We start from the raw sequence: 22,894 nt of genomic DNA, 5'->3' as shown, positions 1-22,894 counted from the left end.
TGTGCTCTGGGAATCTGCCAAAAGCATCCCAAAATCCCACGGATGGACTTTCTTTCTTTGTTCTCTGAACAGTCAAGATTGGTTGACAGTCAAGTTCTGCCACACTACATCACGAACAAAGGACTAGAACTGTCACATTTTGGGAAGGTGCTAGGAAGTCTGGGATACGTGTGGTTGGACTGAGGCCAGCATAATATAGCGTAGATGCTGGAGCCCCAGGTCCTGGGTTCAACAATTCCTAACCTGGGGTTACAAACGAGTTTAGACACTCAAGCCCTAGGTTAACCAATTTAGGGTCCGCTAACTTGAGTTCTACAGACCCGGGGCTTACACTGCAGTATAGACGTATTCCTAGAGCCTGGGGCCCCATGGTGGTAGGCACTGTACAAACATATTTTGTATATGCGTGTAGGGCAGATGGCTTGTCTCCCTAGCCCAGGAAAGACTAATGCCATGCCCAAAATCTTTTAAAACCCTTCCTTCAGGACCCAGTTTATTCTTCAAACACAGTAAAACAGTTCAACATAAGTTGTACACATGAATCTGGTCTTTTCCCCTGAACCAGGGTCTTTGCATGGGTCCGGAGTCCTTTCCCCTTTTGTCTCTCTTCCCTGTCTCGCTCCAGGGCCTGCCACTGGAGCCAACCTCCCTCTCCCAACTGAGCCACTTGCAGGTTTCTCTAATCACTGGATTAGTCTCAGCTGGGAGCTAGCTGAGCAGTGTGAGCCTAGGCCCATCTCCCCTTAAAGGACCAGCCACCCTTTGACAGTGATTTTGAAAAACAAACAACAAACAACAAAATATCCTTTTTATATTGTCCTTTTTAAAATCAGTACCAACTCTACAGAACCTTCTCCACAGAACAACGATTAGCCCACACATCATCTAATTTTTTCTTCACTGTGGCCTTACCTTCAAGGAATAAGAGAAGGGTAAAAACTGGTGTTTCTAAGATTGTCTTCATATATTTTTGAACTCTTTTAAGTTGTCTTAGGGAGGATGTTAATATATTTTTAAGCGTTAACAATATTACTTAAAAGGAATTTAGATGATGTCACACAAAATTTTGAAATGTTTAAAAAGATGTCAGCCCTAAACTCAAGTCAGCTATATGAAAGGTCAGATTGCATACTGATGGATTCAAAAGGCCACAATTGTGATAAATGTCAACACTGTTCTCCTCAAGTTGGTTATTACAGTGGGGCACCAGCTCTGCTATAGTTAAGTTAGAGTATTCATTTTAAAGTAACAGAATTGACCTTTTTGTATAACAGTAATTTAAAAGCAATCAAATTCTTTTATTATTTTGTAATTACATTTGTAACAGTTTCACCAGTAAGAAATGTGGAATTCTGAACTTTGGCGGAATGGAAATCTCTCTCTCTGTACTATGTTACCCTTCAAGTAGAAGGGCTTTTGTGCAGTCTGGGAGTAAGTACCCTTTTGAAGTGATGCCTTTAATAGGAGCTCCTTAAGTCAAGCAGGCACTCTGGCAGAGTGACTTTTACAGGTATTTCAGTCTGAGATCTGGGTACATTTAAAGACTGACTACATTCTGAGGGCAAGCATTGTGTCCTGCACTACAGTTATAGCTGAGTTGTGGCATCCCATTTACAACTCAGTTGTGCTCCAACCTTGTTATAGCATGGCTTAGGTTTGCCTGCATAGGTAGAATTGCGGTATGTTATAACCACATTAAAGAAACCATGCTATCTAGTTATAACACAGCTTGGGTCCATCTGTGCAGGCAAACCTGTTAAAACAAGGTTGTGGGGCACAATTTTAATGTAACTGAGGTGTCCCCGTGTGCTTATAAATGTGTTGACAGTATCTACATGATTTGTAGGCCAGCAGCTAGAATGTAAGTAAAGGAAGCAGCTCTCCAAGAGCTGCCCTGCTCCAGTTACTTTCCGAACTCTAACCCTGAGACTAGATAACCAGGGGCAGAGAAAAGGAGGCAGGGAAGTTGCCATAGCCAAGTGCTCTCCTCCCCTACCCCCCCCAGGTGCCCGCTCCACTCCTGAGGCATTTTTCTAGTTGAGCTGTTGCTGGTGAGCAGCGGTGAGGCTGGCCTTTCATCTCCAACTGGGTGCTCCTACAGCAATCCCTGCTGCTTCTAGCTATTGAAGGTAGTCAAACATCTCCTAATGCCATATCTTCTCTGCAGTACCAGAATTGCCAGTGGAGCTCTTTGGTAAGTAGAGTCGTTCACTGGGGGATATGGATGAGATGTACCTATTCTGTCTCAGATATTGGAGGTGTGCTCACAGTCCGTGCACTTAGCACAGAGGGGGACAGAGGTTTTCTCTGTTCAGAAATGAACAAAAGGAAAACCTACCTTGTCCACTATAGAAGTCTGGAATCCTTCAATCAAGTCACAGCAAAGGTGTTCCAGACAGGGTCTGTAGGTGTTTAGTCAACTGATGAGTGTCTCTTACAGAATGGACATGACTAATGCTGCTCAACAATTCAGATTATGTGAGACTGAGAGCTATATGTTTCAGAGTAGTAGCCGTGTTAGTCTGTATCAGCAAAAACAACGAGGAGTCCTTGTGGCACCTTAGAGACTACAAAATGTATTTGGGCATAAGCGTTCATGGGCGAAAACCCACTTCATTAGATGCATGGAGTGGAAAATACAATAGGTAGGTATAAATACACAGCATTTGAAAATATGGGAGTTGCCTTACCAAGTGGGTGGGGGGTCAGTGCTAACAAGCCAATTCAATTAAGGAGGAAGTGGGCTGTTCTCAACAGTTGACAAGAAGGTGTGAGTATCAGCAGGGGGGAATTAGTTTTTGTAGTGACTCATCCCCTCCCAGTCTTTATTCAGACCTAATTTGATGGTGTCCAGTTTGCAAAATAATTCCAATTCTGCAGTTTCTCCTGGGAGTCTGTTTTTGAAGTTTTTTTGTTGAAGAATTGCCACTTTGAGTGTCCAGGGAGATTGAAGTGTTCTCCTACTGGTTTTAGAATGTTATAATTCTTGATGTCAGATTTGTGTCCATATATTCCAATGTAATATATGCCATCATGTGCCAGCAATGCCCCTCTGCCATGTACATTGACCAAACCGGACAGTCTCTACTCAAATAATAAATGGACACAAATCCTACATCAAGAATTATAACATTCAAAAACCAGTAGGAGAACACTTCAATCTCCCTGGACACTCAAAAGGAGACTTAAAAGTGGCAATTCTTCAACAAAAAAACTTCAGAAACTGACTCCAATGAGAAACTACAGAACTGGAATTAATTTGCAAACTGGACACCATCAAATTAGGTCTGAATAAAGACTGGGAGTGGATAGGTCACTACAAAAACTAATTTCCCCCTGCTGATACTCTCACCTTCTTGTCAACTGTTTGAAATGGGCCACCTTGACTACATTGAACTCATTAGTACTACCAAAGTGATTTTTCCTCTCTTCTTGTCAACTGTTGAGAATAGCCCACTTCCACCTTAATTGAATTGGCTTGTTAGCACTGACTCTCCACTTGGTAAGACAACTCCCATCTTTTCATATGCTGTGTATTTATACCTGCCTCTGTATTTTCCACTCCATGCATCTGATGAAGTGGGGTTTAGCCCACGAAAGCTTACGCCCAAATAAATGTTAGTCTCGAAGGTGCCACAAGGACTCCGCGTTGTTTTTGTGAGAGCTATATGAAGTTAGTTATCTTCATATCTCTGAGTTGCACAGTCTGCTATGGTCAAAAGTAGTAGATTACTGTAAATTGGCATAAGTTGGAGTCTACCACCACTTGCTAGGAGTGCCTTCCACACATGGGCCGCACTTAGGGTTGCCAACTTTGGTTGAATGAATTCCTGGAGATTTCATCACATGACACAATCTTTAATTAAAGATTTAATCTTTAATTCCTGGAGACTCCAGAACAATCCTGGAGGATTGACAATAGGGAGGTAAAAGTTTAACCGGTTAACTGATAAACTTGATTCTTATCGGTTCTAGTTAATGATTAAACTCCGCTGCCGCCCCTGGATGGAGCGGGATCCCGGGCACACGAGGTGGGGGAGGGGTGAGGGCAGTGGTGCCCCATGTAAAATGTCGGGGAGGGGGGACTGCAGCGCCCCCACACCCCTAGTTTCCCATTAACCATTTAACGGATTGAATTTCAATAGGTTAAATGGTTTCTTTTTTTAGCCACTATTTACATCCCTAGTTGGCAACCTTAGCTGCACTAGAGATAGATCCAAGTTCAGATCTGGATTTCAAACTCTCAAAGTTCGGGGCGTGTTTGGCTCTGGATATTTGGTTCATCTCTCATGCTGATGCTAGCATAATATGCATAGAAAATGGTTTTTTTTATTTGTTTTTATTAAAGCTATTCATCTGAAGTTAGATGCTAGTCTAATGGTTTAAGTACAAGACTGTATCTAAGAAATGTGGATTCTATAACTAGGTCTGCCACTCACTGGAGGTGGGGCTTTGGTCAGGTCATTGGACCCAAGGTGGGTCAGTTTCCCCATCTGAAATGAAAATGAATACAGAAATCTGGTACATTTGACTTACCTACATCTATAGGCGTATTGTGAGGCCAAACTTATTGCTGTTTATGTAAAGCGCTTGAAGGTCGATTGGATGGAAAGTGCTACTGGAATTTGAAAGTATTTTTGTTGCTCATACTATAGTATTTCTCCTTGAGGTAATGTCTAAAAACTTTACTAACATTGAATCTTCTCTCGAAGCTAGTGTTCTCTCTGATCTGTCTGTTCGATCTCAACTCCAATTTTCCGTTTTACCTACCTGCACAGAAATTCTTTCCCATTGACATCGGTGGGAGACGCATGCATTGTTACTTTAGAGATCCACTGGGTTTATTTGAAGGGAAATGTTTGTCCATAATCTCTCATAATGCTAATATTTTATATACATTGGACTTATTTGTGTTCCACTCAAATACTGGCATTTTTACATTCCTGGTGTTTTCACTTTTCAAATTGATTTCTTTTTAAAATTTCATAAGAATGGAATTATTCAGATGTTACTGTTCAATTTAGTTAAATATATTCTGTCTAGCTGGTATTAAGATTCCTATAGTAGCCTATTTACAGAAAACCAGATCACAAAATTCTCCTCGGACTGGTCTACTAGATTAGAGACTAATCCAGCTCCCATTTAAGTCAATGGAAAGACTCTTACTGACTGCAGTGAGAGCTGGATCAGGTCTATATGGCCTGATCCTGCAAACAATCCTTATCATAAACTTCAATGGGATTATTTGACTTAGATAAGTACTACATCTGGGTAGTAAGTGTTTGCAAGATCAGGCCCTTGGACACCAAAGAAGACCGAAATTAGTGTCCTTATTGTCTGTGAAGTTATCTTGTTCAGTTCTGCTCATTTTTATCTGTTGGAAAATATAAGCCTGTCTTTTAAACAGTCAACCACTGACTCAGTGTGACTTTGTGCAAGTCACTTGTTCATCTGATGCCTTGGATTACTTAGTTATGAGAAGCAGTAAAAGTCTTCGTAAAGAAAGATTCTTACGAAAGACACTAATATTTCTGAGTGCTGTCCCTGTAGATATGAAACACTGCTTTTGCTCTCCATTTTTTAGGTGCTTACATCATGTCGGGCCTTCTTGTTGACATCCCGCATTCCCACCAAGGTAAGTTTGTTTTATTTCAGTACCTGTTTTGCCATCATATTCATGCATTGCAGTGATGTAAACTTACTGGTGACAGTGCTTATGCATCTGAAAAGAGATCTGAGGATTGGAGTAGTAATTTTTGTGTAAAGTTGTTAGAAATGCTTTTTCAATAATGGCCGTCTTTAATGGTTTTGTCAGCACATAGATGAAACATTAAGGAGAACTTAGACTTTTTAAAATGTGCATGGGTGAAGAATTGCGTTACAAATAACTTGGTGTTGTAACTGCACAGTTCATAAGACTCCTAATGGGATCTAGGTGAGTTAGTTCCCAGACAAGTTGATGGCATTACTCTATGGGTATTGCCTACGCTGCAGTTGGTGGGTGAGATTGCAATTAGGAGAGACATACCTGCTCTAGGTTTGATCTAGCTGATGGATTTTTTTAGCCACACCAAAGTGTGGCAGCATGGGCTATCAACACAAGTACTTGCTTGTACAGCCCACACTGAAGCCTGTGTCACTGCATCTTCACTGTATTTTAGCTACCCTTGTTAGATTTAAGCTAACATGTAGGTATGCCTACCCACACTGCAATCATACTTCTGATTACAGTATAGACATATTCTAAATTGTTGTCTCTCTGATCTCAAAAGGGATTATATTTCAAACTCCAAATTAGAAATGAGGTGGAGTGTTCTGAATCCTACTGTTTTCAGTTGCTGCTGTTTTCTGTGGAGACCATAGTTTGCTATGAGAGGCATTTTGCCAACCTACCTTATAAAGGCCATGAAATACTTATTTCAGTCCCATGACAATTTGGAATGATTGTCATGGCAGAGGAACAAAACATTTCTGTGTGGAGCAGGATGATTTTGAATCAGGAGATAATCTCTCCTCCCATCCAGAGTCCATTAACATTCTTTTGGCAGATGTTCATGTTCTGCTGAGTTATGCACATATACACAGAAAGATTAACAAATGATAATCACTGGTGCTGGAAAGTGTTCCTCTCCCTCATATCCAGGTTGAAAACGTACTGAAGGCTAAGACTCTCCTTTTGGTGTCCCCAATGTTTATGGAAAGAAATGAGGGCTGCAAATTTTCATGTCAAGTGGAAATGGTGTCATTTGATGTTCTGAGAATGGAAATGGCAGAAAAAAATCAATGGAAATAGCCATAGTATTAATTTAGCACTGGAAACATTTTTAAAAATGTCTTTTTGTGTCTTTATTTCATAATATCTTGTGAGGTTTATTGTGCTGTATCTTTTTTTTTTTTTTTTTTTTTTTAAATAAATCAAAGCCTAAAATCTGTATTCTAGGCTAATGAAAGTGGTGGCATCGATGATAAGTGAAATGGATAAATAGTTTTCAAATGAAAGCAGCTCTTCACAGACACAATTTCTTTTGGAATTTGGATTCTTTCTGTTTCAATAGCCAGTATGCTTGTTGAGAGCATCTTTCTTTACTAGCATAGGTATGCATTATAGTTGACTTCCTAAAACGTAGAAAGTTTTAAAAGATGCACAGGATCTTAACGTTGCTGATGAGCTCAGTGACTCCTCATCTCTCTCAATGCTCCTTTGCTAGATGAAGTCAAGAGAACATGACATTTTTCTGGGATAGTATTATAACCTGTGATTATTTAATACAATAAAAGCAAGTGTAGAGTAATTTACTTGTCCTGAAAAGTGCAATGTGGACTGGAGGAGGATGTAATTGATTTGTATTTTCAGTTTAAATTTATTGCTATAATCTTTTTCTTTTATTTATGGCTGATCAAATATTTCCTTCCCTCCACTCCTCAAATGATGCAAAAGACTTTATTTTTGCTATATGAAGACCTCTCTCCCTTACACAGACCTTCTGAAAGACTAATTGAAAGGTTACAAACACTCAACACCTTGGTTCCTTCAAGGAACTTTTGTGAAATCTACTATGTCCTGAGAACTTCAGTATTGAGGTTACTGTATTACTTTTGTATGGAATTCCAAGCATTAACTCGTCTTGAACAGCTCACAAAGTTGACATTAAAATTTGATTCCATGCACATAAATCTAATTAAAGAGATGAAGATTGGTTAAATGTGACATTTGCCTAACACAAAAAAAGTTAAGTTATGGACTCCTCTTTGCAGTAGTCTTTATGGACTTCTCTTTGCAGCACAGCACACTTCCACACATAGTGACAGACTCCACACATTCACAAGGAGCTGTCTTTTCCCTCTAATAGAGAAGGAAACACACCACATACACACTCTGTATTACAAACTTAGCAACATTAGCAAATACTGAATGTTGACATAAATGCACAGATTAAGTATCTGGTGTCTGAGATGTTTGATGGTTCAAGATTCCAAATGTACATTTGGTACTAGTTTGCAGTGAGTTTTAGCTATGTGGAAAGTTTGAAAGTGAACAAACCCAGATGGCTGGTAGCCAGTGATATCCTAAAAAGGTGAAACACTCAGAATAGTGTTTATCCTTCCTAGGATACCGCTAGCTAACCAAATAACTCTTTTTTAATGATTTTTAATTCATAAATTAACATGTATACTTGACAGTCTGGGAAAATTCGACTCACAAATTATTTGTTATACATTTTGGAAAGATTTATTGTATTACTTACACACACACACACATATACACACACACACACACACACACACACACGCGTGCACAACATTGAATTCCTTTTTGAAATGGAAAAAAAAATAACCCAATCTTAATTATAGAGGTGTTGCCACACCTAGCTATTGCACACTGATATTCAAAAAGCGTTCTTTGCAGGACCAGCTTTTTGAATCTGTTGCTTCTGTATAGAATTTTGTTTGTTTTGAAGAGCTGTTTTAGGTTAGTGTGAATATACTAAGTTAACACACATGCAACACATACTTGTACTGGGGCCATCAGAGACTGCTGGATAAATAATGTGCAAAGTAGGAACAATTTAGATGTAGCTCCTAAAAGATCCATAATGGTCTGTTAGGTAAATAGATGTACACTCTGCTCCTGACTGTGAAATGTGTTAAATAGACTCTTAAAATGTTCCTAGGTTCTAGGGAACTGGGTGACTCAGTATTGGACTGGCAATGGGATATGGAGACTTTCACTGCTAAATGTGTGGTTTGAATATAGTGTACATCACTAGTGATCACTGATGACTGGCTGACCTATGTGAATGTAGAGGAAGATACTGTAGATAGATGTCCACATCACAAAAACTGATATTAACTGGCAATCTCAGATGAGATTGGGCACAAAATGAATGAATTTCTTACAAGGTGATCTCACCATGCCAAAATGAGATACTTTGGTGTGAGCAATGAGGAAATGCTTGCACTGCCACTGCCTGGGCTGCATCTGTTCTGTGGCTAAATAAAAGACCTTTCCATTGCTGGTTGAGGAGCACCTTTCATGAACAGTAAGTGTAGTTTTCCAGGCTGCTTCGTGCTATGATGCTGCTGTACATTGTTTCCTAATTTGGTGCATATTCTTTGTCCCTCTCTTCAGCTAAATGATTGGAAAGAAAGTTCACCCTTTTGTGAAAAACCACTTTTAACAAAAAAAAAAAAAGGGGGGGGGGGGATTATTTTTTCACTAAACTGAATACACCTCTACCCTGATATAATGTGACCTGATATAACACAAATTCGGATATTAGGTGGTAAAGCAGTGCTCCGGGGGGGTAGCGGGGGGGGGGGGGGGGCAGGGCTGTGCGCTCCAGTGGATCAAAGCAAGTTCGATATAACGCGGTTTCACCTATAAAGCAGTAAGATTTTTTTGGATCCCGAGGACAGCATTATATCAGGGTAGAGGTGTACAAACTTTTTTTGGTTATTGCTCATGTCTTTGGAGGACAGAAGTGATGAGTTATAATTAGAAACTTTCATTGGATTTTAGCCTTTAACCCTAAAATCCTGAGTGAGAGCAGAATGGCTTTAAACTGTGCTGCCCATCTGCTCACTGGTGAAAACTATAACATGATAGTCTGTGAGGAAGATTATTCTAGATAAAAAGCAACAGAGGGTCCTGTGGCACCTTTAAGACTAACAGAAGTATTGGGAGCATAAGCTTTCATGGGTAAGAACCTCACTTCTTCAGATGCAAGAGCTCTGAACTTGCATCTGAAGAAGTGAGGTTCTTACCCACGAGAGCTTATGCTCCCAATATTTCTGTTAGTCTTAAAGGTGCCACAGGACCCTCTGTTGCTTTTTACAGATTCAGACTAACACGGCTACCCCTCTGATTCTAGATAAAAAGTGTCTTATGTGCTATTATAGGCCTGTTTAGGTATTATTTCCATAAAATAAATGGTCACATTTATGAAGAGTGCTTTTATAAATAGCTCCTAAAGGTTTAATTAATGATTAATAAATGGTTAACTTGTTAGAGTACAGTAGGTCAAGAAGTTGCTTATAAACATGGATAACATTTTGTACTAATGCGCTTAGAACTATTTATAATGCTTACTACTCAGGTAACAGACTTGAAACTTGTACTAGTCATTTTTAACCCATAAAAAGTTATTTAGAAATACACCCTTAATATAAAATGTAATCAAATATACTGGACTAAATATTTACTTGTACACAATAAAGTTATTACAGCTGAGACACAGTTACTATTAACCTTGTTTAATCAGTCCGGATGCATTCCTCTTGCTTAACTTGTGAATAATGTGGCATTTTCATATGTTTTGGTTAATGTTTAAAAATGAAAACAAGGTATTTATATTTTGCACTTGTTTTATATTACAGCTAGAACTAACTTTCAGCTACTTAGAAATCCAAGGAGTAACCTCCAGTAAACCAGGTCAGGTGAGTGCTTTCAAGACCTAAAGGATTTAGTATTGTGAAGTTCTGATCTGCAGTGCCAGGAGTATTCTAATTAGAATGAAATCATTTACTTTCTACTTCGTTTTAAACCTTCATTCTGATCAAGCAGATCATACTATTGAATGTAGAGGTTCTCATCTAGTAAGCACAGTGAACATTTGAATTCTTATGTTCTCACTGCTTGTAAAGCCTAGCAATAATAATAGTAATTTAAAAAGTCAAGTGTAGGAATGAAATGTGTGGGTGGGATGAAGATAAGAAATGCATCCCTTTCATAACTCAGCTGGAACAGAACTAATTGGATGTAAGTTTTCATTTGTAATAAAAATGTGATATTTTTCTCAGCAATAACGAAGAACAATGATGGTCTGAGGTTATTCATCCCATCATACCCTGCAAATCTATGGATTTTTATGGGAAACACTGGCAAATAGTGGTGCTTAAATTACACAGAAGACTTGAAGAGCTCTGTTTGGCTCAAAAGCTTGTCTCGCGCACCAGCAGAAGTTGGTCCAATAAAAGATATTACCTCAGCCATCTTGTTTCTCTAATTTCCTGGGACCAACACAGCTACAATTACCTGCATACACAGAATTAGTTTAATTTCAGCAGGGAAGTTGAGCATCTTGTCCAGAGTTCTCAAATCTAATTGTATCAAAGTCTATGTAAGTTACAATATCATACCTCTGTGTGTTGGTTTTTGAAGAGGTTGTTAGAAAAGGGTGCTACTGACTTCTTATTTGAACACCACAGAACTGCATATTTAACATTTGATGTTTTCAGTCTAGCTTTTTGAGTTCTCTATGTACTCATTTTCTTGGAAAACTGCAGATGTTTTTCTTTAAGTAGATATCAGGAGGCACTTATCAAACTGTGTATGTTGTGTTTTTATTTTGGGGGTTTGGGGGGATTGAGGGTTTTTTTTTTGTTTTTTTTTTTTTTTTTGAAAGATGCTAAAATGTAATAGCAGTATTTTTGGAAAGGTGTCATCCTATTTATAATAGGAGCAGATGATGAGAGAACAGATAACTGATTGTGTGTGTGTGTGTGTGTGTGTGGCATTTATGCAGGGTTCACAAGTAAAGTGCCTCTCTTCAATGGCAGAAAGAGGGGGAGGAAATTTAGCTTTCATCCAGCATATCATGCTGCCTACATCTTTTGATATGTTTAAGCAAAACTTACATTAATTATGTTTAAGCATTTAGATCTGTAGATGAAGACTAGCGGACTCAATGACAGCTTCCTGTGGAGCAAAAGCAGAGGCTATGAATCTTCCTGTGAATAGTATGCATAATAGGGAAACAAGTTGTCCATTTGCTCATCTCCTGAGAGCAGTTGTCTAAAATCCCTGTAAAGGAATTGAAAAATAATGTAGAAAAAAGTGCTTGAGGGTCACCATATACACATTAGACTATTATTACATCTTCTAGGATTATCTTGTGTAGAGGAAGATATAATGTGGTGCCAAATGGTAAAGCCAAAGGCTGTTGAATAGTTCATGTGTCCGTAATGCCATTATCTGATTTAAACAGTTCAATAGGAAGATCACATTTTTGTTTTAAAACACCCCCACCACCTCTCCTATGCAACAGTGCTATTAGGTTAAACAAGTCACTACATCGTTTGAACTGAGGATAATACAGTTTGTTATGCCTGCCAAAGACATTTTCTTCCTGTCCGGGTATTATCTTAACATTAGACGTAAATGGCACAGATCAGAATCCTTGAGTGTCTCCAGAGGATCATACTCGTTGATTACTTAGTTATTGTTTAAGCTCAAGAAGGCAAGCTTTGTGTATTGCATATTTTTCTGCCTTGCTGTACTTTTCTTAAGCTCTGAAACACATTTTAAAATGGGAGAGAGCACCTGCTAAGGTTTTCAGTTTTGGCTTGGAAGTCTCATTTGAGATAAAAAAAAAAAAAGAACAGGAGTACTTGCGGCACCTTAGAGACTAACAAATTTATTTGAGCATAAGCTTTTGTGGGCTAAAACCCACTTCATCGGATGCATGCAGTGGAAAATAGAGTAGGAAGATATATATATATATACACACACACACACACACACACACACACACACACACAACATGAAACAATGGGTGTTACCCACTATAACGAGTGTGATCAGTTAAGGTGAGCTATTACCAGCAGGAGAAAAAAAAAAACTTTTTGTAGTGGTAATCAAAATGGCCCATTTCCAGCAGTTGACAAGAAGGCGTGAGAAACAGTAGGGGGGAAAAAAAACATGGGGAAATAGTTTTACTTTGTGTAATGACCCATCCACTCCCAGTCTTTATTCAAGCCTAATTTAATGGTGTCCAGTTTGCAAATTAATTCCAATTCAGCAGTCTCTCGCTGGAGTCTGTTTTTGAAGTTTTTTTGTTGTAATATTGCGACTTTTAGGTCTGTAATCGAGTGGCCAAGGAGATTGAAGTGTTCTCCAACTGGTTTTTGAATGTTATAATTCTTGGCGTCTGATTTGTGTCCATTTATTCTTTTGCATAGAGACTGTCCGGTTTTGCCAATGTCCATGGCAGAGGGGCATTGCTAGCACATGATGGCATATATCACATTGGTAGATGTGCAGGAGAACAAGCCTCTGATAGTGTGGCTGATGTGATTAGGTCCTATGATGGTGTCCCCTGAATAGATCTGTGGACAGAGTTGGCAATGGGCTTTGTTGCAAGGATAGGTGCCTGGGTTAGTGTTTTTGTTGTGTGGTGTGTGGTTGTTAGTGAGTATTTGCTTCAGGTTGGGGGGCTATCTGTAAGCAAGGACTGGCCTGTTTCCAAAGATCTGTGAGAGTGATGGATCATCCTTCAGTATAGGTTGCAGATCCTTGATGATGTGCTGGAAAGGTAAGACTATTTCCCCATGTTTATTTTTCCCCCCTACTGTTCCTCACACCTTCTTGTCAACTGCTGGAAATGGGCCATTTTGATTACCACTACAAAAAGTTTTTTTCTCTCTCCTGCTGGTAATAGCTCACCTTACTGATCACTCTTGTTGTAGTGTGTATGGTAACACCCATTCTTCTTCGAGTGCTTGCTCATATCCATTCCATTAGGTGTGCGCGCGCTGCGTGCACGATCGTCGGAGAATTTTCTACCCTAGCAACACCGGCGGGTCGGCTGTGGAGCCCCCTAGAGTGGCGCCTTCATGGCGCTGAATATATACCCCAGCCGACCCGGCGCCCCCTCAGTTCCTTCTTACCGCCCCTGACGGTCGTTGGAACTGTGGAGCGCGGCGTAGCTGTTCTCCACTCTCCCTAGCTTATCCAGTTATTCACAGTTATAGTTATAGTTATAGTTGTTTATAGTTATATAGTTGGTTATTCACTTGTTTATAGTTGTTATATAGTTAAAGGGGATTCAGGGGGTTGTCTCCCCCTTTTTCCCCGGCCGCGTGGCCGGGCTCATGCCCAAGGCTCCTGGCTTCAAACAGTGCGCCTCCTGCGCTAAGCCTATGCCAACAAGCGATCCGCACGACTCGTGTCTGAAGTGCCTGGGAGAGTCCCATCAAACATAAGTGCAAGATCTGTAAGGCCTTCAAACCGAGGACCAAGAAGGAGCGGGACTTTCGACTCCGGCAACTCCTTATGGAGGCGGCACTTAGCCCGGACGCTCCATCGGCGCGTCAGGCCCCGGCACCTAGCACCTCGGTGCGCAGTGCCCCGGCGGCACCTACCATGCCGACCACGTCGGACAAGCCTCCACGGCACCGGACCTCATCGGCACCGCACTCACAGCAAGTGCCTCGGCGCCGTTCATTATCCCCGGGACATAAAAAATCCCATAAGGCGGGGACCTCAGTGCCGAAGACGCCGGCTCCCCCGGTGCCGGGGGTAGAGCCGCGTCCACCTGTGGAGCACCGAAAACAGGTGCCTCCAGCACAGTCGACTCCGGCTCCGAGGCCGTTGAGTCCGGTGCAGACAGAATCACCACCGAGACCGGCGGTGATACAGTGTCTCCCGTCGACACCGGAGACCTTCGCAATGGCAAGAGACTTGATCGCCCTCACGGAGCCGGCACCGCCCCAACCACCGGCACCGTCGGCACCGTTGACTCGCCCGGTCCAATCTAGGGGAAAACCTGCCTTGATGCGCCCTCCATCGCAAGGGCTGGAACCACGGCACCGGTCCAGGTCCCGAAGCAGGTCCCCATGCCACTCGCAGTCCCGGCGCCGGATATCACCTCGGCACCGGTCGTACTCGCGGCCAAGATCATCGCGGCACCGCTCTACATCTCGGCACCATTATGATCGTCGGCACCGATCAACGTCGAGACGTAGTTCTCGGCACCGGTACGATCGACGTTCGACGTCGAGAGGCCGCTCCCGGCACCGGGCCTACTCCAGATCATCGTCTCGATCCAGGTCCGACTCCCGGCACCGGCGAGGTCATCGGCACCGATCGCAATCTCGGCACCGATCGCCGGCACCGCGTAGAGATAGAACATCTCTAGACCGGCACCGTATCCCACGGGATTCGTCTCGGCGCAGTCGGCACCGCCATGGCCATCGAGATCGGTGTCTCGCTCCTCTGAGGACTTGTCAAGATCGGCATACCCCCCTCAGGGGCAAACCGGGGAGCAAGATTTAGGCCATTGGCAAGAGGAAGCAGAGGACCCTGACCATGGCCCATCTCACTGGTCGTTCTGGACCCCGTGGGCATACCACCAGGTGCAAGGGGCTCCAACAACCTCTCGCTCGGGTCACTCTGATACAAGGGCCCCAGAGTCCACCATCTCTCGCCCTCCTCCAGGGGGCATGGAGGCCTCTGTATCTGCACCACCTGACGTCCCGGACCCAAGGGCAGGTGATGCTCCGACCCAGGAACAGGGAGACCAGGATCCTCCCCTGGATCCCTTACCACCAGAGGCATCTTCCTCTTCCTCTCCGGATGAGGCAGTGGCGGGCACGTCGTGCACAGGTCCACCCCCAATAGATCTTCGGGCTCATCAGGACCTGTTACGTAGGATGGCCCGTAACATGGACATACAGACGGAGGAGATAGTGGAGGTGCAGGACCCCATTGTAAATATCCTCGCGGCGGATGTCCCATCAAGAGTGGCGTTGCCCCTGATCCGCACGATCCAGGCGAACGCAACTACGATATGGCAAACCCCTGCCTCTATCCCACCTACAGCGAGAGGGGTGGAAAGAAAGTACTTTGTCCCTTCCAAAGACTACGAGTACTTGTATACCCATCCCCAGCCGTGTTCACTGGTGGTGTCATCAGTGAATGCAAGGGAGCGCCACGGTCAACAAGCTGCAGCGCCCAAATCAAAGGAGGCTAAGCGACTCGATTTGTTTGGCCGTAAAGTTTATTCAGCTGGAGGGCTGCAACTTAGAGCGGCTAACCAGCAGGCGCTCCTGAGCCGCTACAACTTTAATTCCTGGAACTCTATGGGGAAGTTCAAGGAATTGGTTCCCCAAGAGTCCAGGGAAGAGTTTGGGGCCTTGGTTGAGGAGGGTAAGAAGGTGGCTCGGACCTCCTTACAGGCCTCCCTGGACATAGCGGACTCGGCCGCGAGAACCCTGGCCGCAGGTATCGCTATGCGAAGGACCTCCTGGCTCCAAGTTTCGGGTTTGCCCCCTGAATTACAGCAAACCCTACAGGATTTGCCCTTTGAAGGACAGGGGTTGTTCTCGGAGAAGACGGACTCTCGATTGCAGAGCCTCAAGGACTCCAGGACAATCATGCGCTCCCTGGGGATGCATGTTGCGGGTCCCCAGCGCAGACCATTTAGGCCCCAGCCTCAACGTTTTTACCCCCCTCCACCTCGTCAGAGACAGGACCCTGCCAGAAGGCGAGGGCGAGGTGGTAGGAGAAGATGGGCTGGCCCTCAACCCGGTCAGAACCAGGGGCCACCAAGACCACCTTCAGGTCCTAGACAGAACTTTTGAAGGTGCGGTCGAGGACGGCGCCCCAGTCATCCCCCAGGATCCAGCCCCCTCCTTTCGGGATCGCCTCTCCCACTTCCACCGTGCTTGGTCCCTTATAACTTCGGACCGTTGGGTCCTCCGCACGGTGGAGAGGGGATACGCTATCCAGTTTTCTTCTATCCCCCCCTCCCACCCCTCTTCCCCGTCCCTCTTCAGGGACCCTTCTCACGAGCAACTTCTTATACAGGAGGTTTCTACGCTCCTTGCCATGGGGGCCATAGAGGAGGTTCCGATAGAGTTAAGGGGCAGGGGATTTTATTCCCGTTACTTCCTGATCCCCAAGTCCAAAGGAGGTCTGCGGCCCATCTTGGACTTGCGCGGACTCAACAAATTCGTAGTAAAGTTGAAGTTCCGCATGGTCTCTTTGGGGGCCATTATCCCTTCCCTCGATCCTGGAGACTGGTTCGCCGCCCTCGACATGAAAGACGCTTACTTTCATATCGCAATTTACCTGCCTCACAGATGCTATCTGCGATTCGTGGTAAGCAGAGTGCACTATCAATTTGCAGTCCTTCCCTTCGGCCTATCCTCGGCCCCAAGAGTGTTCACGAAATGTATGGCTGTCGTGGCAGCATACCTTCGTCGACACGGGATACAGGTGTTCCCGTACCTAGACGACTGGCTGGTACGCGGTCGCACCAAAGAGCAAGTTCGAGATCATGTCCACATAATAGTGCACACATTCAACAAGTTGGGCATCCTTCTCAACAAGGACAAATCCACTCTAGAACCTACCCAGAGAATAGAATTCATCGGCGCAGTCCTAGACTCCAGACGTGCACAAGCCATCCTGCCAGACAACCGCTTTTGTACCATCACGAGCCTCATTCAAGGGCTCAGGGCCTTCCCAACTACCACGGTGAGGTCGTGCCTCACCCTACTGGGTCACATGGCTTCCTGCACGTACGTAACCAGGCATGCCAGACTTCGGCTTCGCCCACTCCAGACCTGGGTGTCATCGATATACCGCCCACATCGGGACAGCCTGAACATGGTGGTCACGATCCCGAACTCGATCCTGACCTCCCTCACCTGGTGGCTAGATCACAATGTGGTTTGCGAGGGGATGCCATTTCACGCACCACAACCCTCTCTGCAACTGGTTACAGACGCTTCATCTCTGGGTTGGGGCGCCCACCTCAACGAACACCATACTCAGGGCCTGTGGACTGCATCTCAGTTAGCCCTGCACATCAATGTTCGGGAACTGATGGCGGTGCGCCTGGCGTGCCAGGCATTTCTCAATCTCCTACGTGGCCGTTGTGTGTTAGTTCTCATCGACAACACCACGGCCATGTTTTACATCAACAAGCAAGGAGGAGCACGTTCGTCAATTCTATGCCAAGAGGCCATTCACCTGTGGGACTTCTGCATCGCCCACTCAATCCATCTTACGGCATCGTTCCTCCCTGGAGTCCAGAATACTTTAGCGGACCGACTCAGCAGGTCTTTTCAGACGCACGAGTGGTCCATCCATCCGGACATCATACATTCCGTCTTCCAGAAGTGGGGGTTTCCCCAGATAGACCTGTTTGCATCTCGAGACAACAGGAAGTGCCACGTGTTCTGCTCCCTGCAAGGTCGAGCTCCGGGCTCCCTCTCGGATGCGTTTCTCCTTCCCTGGAAAGACCACCTGTTTTATGCCTTCCCTCCGTTTCCTCTGGTCCACAAGGTACTGCTCAAATTGCGCAGAGACCAGGCACAGGTAATTCTGATCGCTCCAGCGTGGCCGAGACAACATTGGTACACCACACTGTTGGAACTCTCGATTCGGACACCGATCCCGCTTCCATTATGTCCGGATCTCATCTCTCAGGACCACGGCCGACTGCGTCACCCCGACCTGCATTCTCTTCACCTCACGGCGTGGCTGCTCCATGGTTCTCCCAGACAGAACAACAATGCTCACTATCGGTCCAAAAGATTCTGTTGAGCAGTAGGAAGCCCTCGACACGAGCCACGTATTTGGCCAAGTGGAAGCGGTTCTCCTGTTGGTGCGAACAACGAGCCACGTCCCCGTTACAGGCACCTATTCCTCTCATATTGGAATATCTCCTCTCCCTAAAACAGCAGGGGATGGCGATATCTTCAATTAGAGTTCACCTGGCCGTTATATCAGCCTTTCACCCAGGGGAACTCGCGTCCTCGGTATTCTCTAACCCGATGGTCGTTAGATTCCTCAAGGGCTTAGACCGGATGTACCCACAACAACGTCAGCCCGTCCCGACGTGGGACCTTAACCTGGTTCTCTCCAAGCTCACAGGTCCTCCATTTGAGCCACTGGCCACCTGTTCACTTTTGTACCTATCCTGGAAGACAGCCTTCCTCGTAGCCATCACCTCAGCAAGGCGCGTTTCTGAACTCAGGGCGCTTACATCCGAGCCCCCTTATACAGTTTTCCATAAGGATAAAGTGCAGCTTCGTCCACATCCCGCCTTTCTCCCTAAGGTGGTTTCTCCATTTCATATCAACCAGGATATATTTCTCCCGGTCTTTCATCCTAAACCACATGCTACTCGCCAGGATCAACGTTTGCATTCTCTGGACGTACGCAGGGCCCTGGCTTTCTATATTGACCGCACAAGGCACTTTAGGAAGACGACGCAACTCTTCGTTGCAGTGGCCGACCGAATGAAAGGCTCACCGGTCTCCTCACAACGCCTATCCTCCTGGATTACGTCTTGCATCCGGACTTGCTATGACCTGGCAGGTGTCTCAGCACCGCACCTCACCGCTCACTCCACGAGGGCCCAAGCTTCCTCGACTGCTTTCCTGGCACAAGTTCCGATCCAGGATATTTGTAGAGCGGCGGTTTGGTCATCAGTCCACACGTTTACAGCTCACTATGCACTAGTGCAGCAGTCCAGGGACGATGCTGCATTCGGATCAGCGGTTTTGCACACAGCAATTTCTCACTCCGACCCCACCACCTAAGTTGGGCTTGGGAGTCACCTAATGGAATGGATATGAGCAAGCTCTCGAAGAAGAAAAGACGGTTACTCACCGTTGTAACTGTTGTTCTTCGAGATGTGTTGCTCATATCCATTCCAAACCCGCCCCCCTTCCCCACTGTCGGAGTAGCCGGCAAGAAGGAACTGAGGGGGCGCCGGGTTGGCTGGGGTATATATTCAGCGCCATGAAGGCGCCACTCTAGGGGGCTCCACAGCCGACCCGCCGGTGTTGCTAGGGTAGAAAATTCTCCGACGATCGTGCACGCAGCGCGCGCACACCTAATGGAATGGATATGAGCAACACATCTCGAAGAACAACAGTTACAACGGTGAGTAACCGTCTTTTGTTTCATGTTCTCTGTGTGTGTGTGTGTGTGTGTGTGTGTGTGTATCTATCTATCTATCTATCTACTGTATTTTCCACTGCATGCATTCGATGAAGTGGGTTTTAGCCCACAAAAGTTTATGCTCAAATAAATTTGTTAGTCTCTAAGGTGCCACAAGCACTCCTGTTCTTTTTGCGGATACAGACTAACATGGTTATCACTCTGAAACTTGTCAGTTGAGATCAGGTCATTTTAAAACTTTCATGTTGTGATGGTGGAAGACATTTGGCTTAAAGAAAAAGAAAACTTCGAATATAAACTTCCTTCCTGTATTGGAGAGTAGTTCTTACTTGGAGCATTTGTCACATCATTGTAATAATGAATGTGTATATAAGCATATGTTTAACATTCAACCATTATTATTCAAAAGATTTCTTTAACTGGAAATTAATTCTACAATGCTTATATTTTTTTCTGATCTATATTTTATGTAGCTGATTGTTGAAACAGAGAAATGCAGCATTTCCATGAAGATGGCTTCATCAGAAGATGTGAATGAAGTGATGGCACACATTGGAACGTGCCTCAGGAAAATATTCCCTGGTCTGTCTCCAGTGTAGGTACTCATTTTTGGACACCTGTAATGCATATAGCTCACCAGATCATTCAGGTAGGCTGACTAGCCACTGTTCCCTGCCCTCTGGTCCTCACCTTTCATTAGGAACATACCTTAGATGTAAGAAACATTTTGGGCCAGGGCCTGACCCTCACTTGAGCTCCTTTGTAGTAATACGGAAGAATCCTTAACTAGTGTGAAGTCTGCGTAGAGGCAGGCATGGCTGGAGCATGCTGTATTTTGGAGATTCCCAGTGACCTAACAGCCATTTGAGAGACTGGGTGCCAGACTCATTTCTCCAGTTCCAGGGATTGGAAGAGGGCCTAATGGTGCCTTAAGGTCACCTTTTTTTGCCTCCTCACTTCACAGATCTTTGGCACATTTGAGGGTCCAGCCCTTTGTTTTCAGTAACTTCTTTTCACTAATGGTTGTCCCTAAACAACTGTGATGTTGGCTAGTTCTTTCCAGGCCCTTATCCGTGGCTAAAAGCCAAATGGGGAGTGGAGGGAGGACTATGACATTCATCATTTTTCAAACATCAACAGTTGGGAGCCCAGTTGTTAAATCATATACCTTCAGCAAAACAACTGTACTGCTGTCGTTCTCACTTGTCCTCAGAAATTTGTCTGTATTTTCTACTCTACTTCAGTATTTCATCTTTCCCAATCATTCCTACCTTCTGTTTCCTTTCTCCTATCTCTGCCATGCTCCTTTCCTACATTCTTTCAACCTACATCAATGCTAAATAGTTTTTCTTTTATTTTCTTCACTTTGTTCTCACTTGGTTCCTTGTCTTTCTCCCTGCCCCATTTTAGTTGGTGCCTCCCAGATCTTATCACTCTGCTACTCTCTGTTCTACTACTCCTAATTTTCTAAGAGTTTAAACAACAAACATATATATGCTCCTTATAAAATATAGTTTTCCTCTTGACAAACACTTTCACAAGTAATAGTTTTAATAACCTCTACCCCGATATAACGCTGTCCTCGGGAGCCAAAAAATCTTACTGCGTTATAGGTGAAACCGCGTTATATCGAACTTGCTTTGATCCACCGGAGCATGCAGCCCCGCCCCCCTGGAGCGCCGCTTTACTGCGTTATATCCGAATTCATGTTATATCGGGTCGTATTATATCGGGGTAGAGGTGTACTCACACTCCGGAAAAATGTAAATGACACAGCAGAAGTCATTTATTGTTTTCTCTCCACTTTGCATCCTGTGTTACTCAACTTTCCTGTAGGTTGAGTAGGAAATAGTCACTAAATTTAAACTGGTACTTTTTTCTTCCTTTCTTATTTTAAATCTCTAAGGCATCACTACTGTTTACCATGATGGAGACTAAAATCCTTCTTCAGGCTCATAATAAGGCAATTTTTTGGCAGGAACAGCTAGAGATACTGCATCCAAAATGGAGAAAGGGAATGGAAGGAAGGGGACTTCAAAGCTGCATATCTCTCAACATTTTATTTAATTAGTTTGGACTTTGTACCTTTTTCTCTTGGGCTGCCTTGGTGACATTTGCTGCAGCATTTTGTGAAACTATACAGAGATCTTGGTTCAGAGGGGAGGAGGGGAGGAAAGCCAGGTGTGATTCTGCTGTCAAACTGGTGTCAATCAACAGACTCTCAAAGTCAAGTCAATGAATATTTGCTGTTGTAAAACTGAGGTCAGACCAGAATCCATCCAAAGGGCTTTGTAACCACATACCCTATATGCCAAGGAAGTTGACATTCGTAGGTCTGTAGGGGAAAGCAATTGATGCATCACGCCATTAGCACCTGTTGCCAACTTATTCTAGAGTTTTACTGAAGAGAGGGAAGATACACATCTGTTCTTCCCCTCAGACGAACATGATATTATTTCTTCAGAATAAAGGCAAAGGGCTAATTTTTTTTGGAGAGGAAAGAAAACTATTTGAATATAGAGGTTATAACCAAGGTAGCCAAAGTGTGATCCCCTGAGTACATGTAGCCCTTCAGGAGTCCTCGTGCTCTTTGGCACAGTATTTAATATTTCAGCAGAAACTTTCACATGTGGCTCTGTAGAAACAGCAGCATTGGAAGTATGGCCATTACTCTCATTGGTGATGTAAAATAATGGGAGCAAGAGATGAGCCAGGTACAGAATAGGAATAATTGAGTCTTTGGTGTCGGAAGGGCTATGCATGATAAGAACTACAGTTGAAGACTGTGTCTAAAAAAAGACACAGTTGCAGCATGGTCTCAGGTGGTAATGACTATATAGTCGAACATGGTAGCCCTGTTGTTTTGGGGGCCTTGAATTAGTGGACAGATGCCATGAGGCTACGTTGCTTCAGTGAGCCATGGCTTTGTGTTGTTTGCCCTTGCTAGTGTGAGGGAAATGGGATAGATCACTCCAGGAGTCCTGGGATTAGCTCACTGGACGGGAGAAGGGAAAAATAAATACTTAGGGCAGGTCTACACTTAAAATGCTGCATCAGCGCAGCTGCAGTGCTTAAGTGAAGATGCTCCCTCGCCAACAGGACAGCATCTCCCCCCAGCTTAGTTAATCCATCTCCAGAAGAGGCAGTAGCTGTGTCGATGAAAGAAGCTCTCCCACCGACAGCGCTGTCTACACC

General features: G+C 44.2%; 1 protein-coding gene across 3 annotated transcripts in view; it reads left to right on the top strand.

The window, feature by feature from the left end:
* CARMIL1 (capping protein regulator and myosin 1 linker 1) overlaps positions 1-22,894 on the top strand; it is a 274,371-nt gene that overhangs the window by 103,588 nt on the left and 147,889 nt on the right. For all 3 annotated transcript variants that reach the window (XM_054017434.1, XM_054017433.1, XM_054017435.1), the window contains exons 3-5: positions 5,585-5,635; positions 10,378-10,437; positions 20,173-20,294. In XM_054017434.1, the coding sequence (XP_053873409.1) occupies positions 5,585-5,635; positions 10,378-10,437; positions 20,173-20,294 (233 nt within the window). The remainder of the gene's footprint in view (positions 1-5,584; positions 5,636-10,377; positions 10,438-20,172; positions 20,295-22,894) is intronic.

This window comes from Malaclemys terrapin, chromosome 2 (assembly GCF_027887155.1).
Source record: "Malaclemys terrapin pileata isolate rMalTer1 chromosome 2, rMalTer1.hap1, whole genome shotgun sequence".
Classification (NCBI taxonomy): Eukaryota; Metazoa; Chordata; order Testudines; family Emydidae; genus Malaclemys; species Malaclemys terrapin.
This window is presented reverse-complemented; position numbering and strand designations above follow the sequence as displayed.